Here is a 5,536-nt window from a genome sequence, read left to right as displayed (position 1 = left end):
TTTGATTTTTGGTTTTGTTTATTTTCCCTCATATCTAAGGATGTCTGAAGACTAAGGCGGAAATATAAAAAAAAAGCTTACCGAGAGCGCAAAAACCTAAATGACCCCCAATTCATGCAGAGGTTTAAAAGATTCTAGAAATCGGATAATCTCAACTTTTTGATTGGTTACAAAGTGTTAACCTTTGAATGGGAGTAACGATTCAAAAAAATGACACGCACGCTACAGTGTGCGTTTGGCAGTATAAGAAAACGCTGTCGTGTTGTATATGGTTTCGTTTTGAGCTTTCGTAAAGTTGTTTTGATGATAAAAGATTATTATAAAGTGACTTGTTCAAATTACGTGGACAGATACGTTACAAGAACAAATTATATCCTTTGTTTTAATCACGGAATTGTGTTATCTAAGTCAGTGGTTTTAATGTACAGTGTACAATGATTTATTTTTTCTCAAATATGGACCAAATTAATAGTAGTTAATCAAAATGAGTAGAAATAACATACCATATCAATTGAATATGCTGTAAAAATTAATTTGTATTTCTGACTGTCAAGTTAACATCTACGTTTCAATTGATAATCAATTTTAAAGAGACACATGTACAGGCGATGTCGTTTCTTTGTATGTTGCCAAAGAAAGAATGTGTTGTAGATCCGCATTAGTTGATTCTTTTTTCTAAAACTAAACCCATAAATACTTTAAAAATGAAATAAACATTTTTGGAATACAAAGGAGCATTGTATCAACATGTGTGTAATTTTTGTCACCATTATTAATTATCAAAACCTGTAAATATAAATTATTTAAAACAAATATGTAAAATTCGAATGTCTGCACATAAGTTAAATATTGAATGTGGCAGATATAATAGAACTGAAAGACAAAACAGGTTGTGTACAGTATGTGACCTGACTGATGTCGAGGATGAGTTCCATTTCATTTTAAAATGTCCTGGCTATATTGATATAAGGTTGAAACTAATTAAGAAATATTATGTAAGACATACAAGCATGTACTAATTAATTCAACTACTTACTTGTGAGAATGTATCAGACATTTGAAATCTTGGCAAATTTTTAATACAAGCAAACAAAAGGAGATTTTAGCTGATTGTTGGTTAGTGTTCACTCTCCACGGTGTGTGTGTGTGTGTGTGCATCGTATTGTATGTTGTCTCTGTATTGTTTTGTATATATGTTATAACTGATAAGTCAACCGACTTCAAGTAATAAAGAACTTGAACTTGAACTTTTGATTTTGGTTCAAGACAAATTTCCTATTTTCCTATAGGCCTAGGCTAGGCCTATCATCAGAAAAACGTGTTAGCTTTTGCCACAGAAACGTCTGTTATTCTGTTAACCATGGATAATAACTTGTGAACCGCTTTGAGACGGACTACAAATGTACGTAAGAACCTCGAATTGTTATTATTCTGAAACAGTTTATCTGACAATTGCGATTATGGTAATTTTGGAGAAGAAAAAAAATGTTTTGAAGAAGTACTGGATTGCGTATTTGTTATACTAACAATTACCTGTTGGAAATGGACACCCCAGCTTTTCGCCTTCTCGTATACATGTATATCTTGTATTGTCAATGCTATACAAGATCTCGCATAACATCATTTAAATTAACCCATCATCATACTGGACATCAGGTGACAGATGAACAAGGGGGGCACATAAAATAAACACAATATCTACCGCAAAAGACGCCTACATTTTCTCTTTTTTTCCCCCCAAGAACTATTATCACTTGAACTCATTACCAACGTCACTGGCCCTTAGTGATGATTTACCTTCTTTCAAGTCCTCACTTGAAGGTTACCACCAGTCTCTCTATTAATTTTGCATCCGCATTATGTACATATTTTTAAAATAATATCTAAATAATTACAAATAATATATTCTTTGAAATGCCACCTCCTAGGGTCAATTGCACTCCAACCTTGGAGTTGTGATCCTTGAAATGGAAGAAGAAGAAGATATATAAAAGAATATTTGGGGTGTCATTTTACCGAAAGTCGATCTTCCTAAAAATTACTACGAACACCTTAGTTTAGGTCCAAATATAGCTGTAACAAACTCGCAGGTCCCTATACACATGTGTTTAGTAAGTGTACATGTGTGTGTGTGTGTATGCCTGTGTGTGTAATGGAGATGTATTGTGTTCTGTTTGTAGCGGGACCGTGCTTCCAAAGGTATCATATATAGTGCCACCTCACGTAAATGCTACAGCACAGATACCACAACATCCACCCTAGACCATTTTTACTCCACCTGGGTAGTTGTAGTTGTGTGGGCAGGAGAAAAACGACGACTTCGGGTCGTAGCAAAAATGATAAATATGAAAATATCAAAACATCATGTCGAACATGCACCTTTTTGACACAGATCACTATTCCTGAAATAACAAAATTAACTCTTGGTGAAAGCACTATCATTATTCACACCGCAGATATGTATTCATCATTTCCGGGTTTTCGTGTCCGTAAATTTAAGCTGCTTCACAATTAGAAATTCCAAAATGGCTGACAAAAGAGAATCGGGTAAATATCCTCATCACTAAATTTATTTTTTTATCATTTAGACGACGTAACAAACAATGACAATGTAAAAGATCGAATCAATTTACTACGAGACACTGGAAAATATAACAGTCAGTGCTAAACCTGTGACAGCTTCGTTCAGTTCGCCATTATTAATAAATGCCAGCACCGGCGTTACATTGATTCTTGAATGCCAGAATGGTCAGATTCGCACCACGTTCAGTTGACTAAGATATACATTTCACGAAAAACTTTGTCAGTGTGTCCGATGTCTATGTGCTTATCTTTCCCATTTTGTGTTTCTGGAAAGAAAAATCGATAGTTATAATAGAAATGACTATATATACATGTAAATCATTACAGTGCAAGAGAGATAACTCTTGATTGAACGTCGATTATTGAATGAAAAGGTTAAAACCGTATCTTTGTTTAGGTTAGAGGGGAGAAATGGGGATAATATTATGTTGTAAAATTGGAGTACCTTCTTTTTCCTTTTAAAATTGTCCTTATGTGATAATTATGTTTGTAGGATATTCTCTATGTCAGGGTTTTTAAAATTGTTGCAGATTTTAATTGTACATATATAGGATTACGGTCGCCTTCTATCTTCAAGCTTGGTGACAGGGAGTTAGAACCTGGGTTGTGGTGTTCAAGGACATACACGTTTAAAAAGGGGAAAGTAGTGTGGCATATTTTAATTGTACATAGGATTATAGTCGCCTTCTAGCTTCGAGCTAGAGGCAGTGTTCTCCCCAGAATGTTTTGAAAGAAGCATGGTATTTCAATATTTCTGTTAAAGCAGCACTCTATGTAAAATTGATGCAGCATGATAACTTTAGATTTACTATGAATATATAGCAGAGAAGATCTAGGGTAGCAGCATGGCAAGAAATTATAGGAGCATGATGCCGGCATGCTGCAAAAACAGCCTGGGGAGAACACTGAGAGGGAATATCCCTTTAGCTCAGAGGTAGATCGTCCGACTAAGAACCTGCAGTGAAGGACTTCAAGTTGGTTCAGAGAATAGTGTGAGAGAAAGTGTATTTTTTTTTAGAATTTACACGATGGAAAAACATGTGTTATAGGATCAGAAAAATGCACCACCATATCAGGGTTCAAACTCGGGAACTTCTGAATTCTAAATGGACGCTCTACCAATTGAGCTACCTGGGTGCCAACGATCGATCCAGTCCAGTTCCCCTACATTCATCCCTTAGTCGTTTTCTAAGTCTTTACCCCCAAAGACACAACTAGTTACAACCTTGGTTCGAGTATATCCTTGCCAAGCATTCACCTAGTACTGGAAACAGGGGTTGGTCACAGGAACCAAATGTAGCAGGAGCAGGAAAATGCACAGCCCAATTGAGCTACCTGGTCTCCAGTGATCGACCTAATACAGTTCTACTGCACATAGAAATTACATTTGATTAGTATTGGCTGGTTTGTATATATACATGTACTCACCTGGTTCAAGGGACCTGGCCATGGTGAGCTTTAATTAAGCCATTTGCTATTTACCTTCTTTTTCCTTTAAATGCTATGAGTCCTGAACAGCTTGTTTTACTAAATTTAGTCTGGATAATTGTTGGGCAAAGGGGACTCAATGTTTTAATTGGAAGGTGTGTTCCCCCTCCCAACCCTTAGATTCCCTTGGGGGCAAAGGAGTGGAGCCTATTAGGGGAAATAAAGGTAAATATTTAAAAGCCTTCTTCATTGATTGTAGGGCTAATAAGTGACAAATTATAGTCAACTTGTATAGACAAATTTCTGTGCTATGTTCATTTATAAAAGCTGAGCATTATAAGTCGGCGCCATATGACCCCAAGTCAAAAATTTATTGAGGAAACATACATTTATCTGTTGTTTCTACCAAATTTTTCACCTTTTTATGATTTGATAGAATGTATTAATTTCAATATGTGCCTTTATATCAGTTTGATTTTGTATTATAGGACGAGTGAAGGAGCTCCAGCAGAAGAGAGTGCTGGATGGAGCTGCTCGGCGACGTAGACAAAGAAAAGCACTTGAAGCCCTGGAATCAGACAATTTTCAAGATGATCCACATGCAGATCTCAAAATGAGCAAAAAGGCTCCAAAATTTGAGGAATCCATGGATACAGGTGCTATGCTTTTCTCTTAACAGATTCTATTTTCATAAGAGGCACAGTAGTCTAATGGTAGGACGCCTGGCTCATGACCGAAGGTTTGAGGGTTCGAGTCACGTTACAGCACTGTGTTGTATCATTGAACATGAGTAAATGAGTACATGCTCCCCAGGGAGTTGAGAGAGATATTGGCTCCTTCTCTCTTCTCTCTCTCTCTATACTGTCCTTTGCGTTGCGGCAACATTCCTTTGAATTATTCGTGTAACAAATATGGCTGACTGCATTACAATTTTTTCGGCAAACTGTCAAGGGTTAGGTATCAATGTTAAAAGAAAAGATGTGTTTTCGTACTTACGAGGTAAATCATATAATATATATTGTCTTCAAGACACCCATTTTACTGTAGAGAATGAAGAAATAATAAGAAATGAGTGGGGTTTAAGTTGTTATTTTAACTCTTATAAGTCGAACTCGAGGGGAGTTGCAGTTCTGTGTAACAACAATTTTGAATTTAAAGTTTATAAAGAAAAAAAAGATTCATCAGGCAATTTTTTGGGACTAGATTTAGAAATAGAGGGCTCACGATTAACACTTATTGTAATATATGGCCCTAACACAGATGCTCCTGAGTTTTTTGAATTAATATCAGAAACTATAAACGATTTTAAAAATGATTCAGTGATAATGTGTGGAGATTTTAATCTGGTTTTAAACCCAGAGCTTGATTACGATCAAAACTATAGACAAGTTAATAATCCAAGGGCTAGGGAAAAAGTTTTGGAAATTATAGATACATTTAGTTTAGTAGATATTTATAGAGAACATCACACTGATACAAGAAGATATACTTGGAGGAAGACTAATCCATTGAAGCAAGCACGTTT

At 35.7% G+C, this 5,536-nt stretch overlaps 1 protein-coding gene across 1 annotated transcript in view; it reads left to right on the top strand.

Annotated features, from left to right (window-relative positions):
* Positions 1 to 2,494: 2,494 nt before the first annotated feature.
* Positions 2,495 to 5,536, top strand: part of LOC110454708 (zinc finger HIT domain-containing protein 1-like) — a 12,574-nt gene continuing 9,532 nt past the window's right edge. The window contains exons 1-2 of the mRNA XM_021504361.1: positions 2,495 to 2,547; positions 4,500 to 4,667. Coding sequence (XP_021360036.1) covers positions 2,526 to 2,547; positions 4,500 to 4,667 — 190 coding nt within the window. The 5' untranslated portion in view covers positions 2,495 to 2,525. The remainder of the gene's footprint in view (positions 2,548 to 4,499; positions 4,668 to 5,536) is intronic.

The sequence above is a fragment of the Mizuhopecten yessoensis genome, unplaced genomic scaffold, assembly GCF_002113885.1.
Source record: "Mizuhopecten yessoensis strain PY_sf001 unplaced genomic scaffold, ASM211388v2 scaffold8035, whole genome shotgun sequence".
NCBI lineage: Eukaryota > Metazoa > Mollusca > Bivalvia > Pectinida > Pectinidae > Mizuhopecten > Mizuhopecten yessoensis.
Note: the sequence above shows the minus strand (reverse complement) of the source record. Positions and strands in the feature narration are given on the sequence as shown.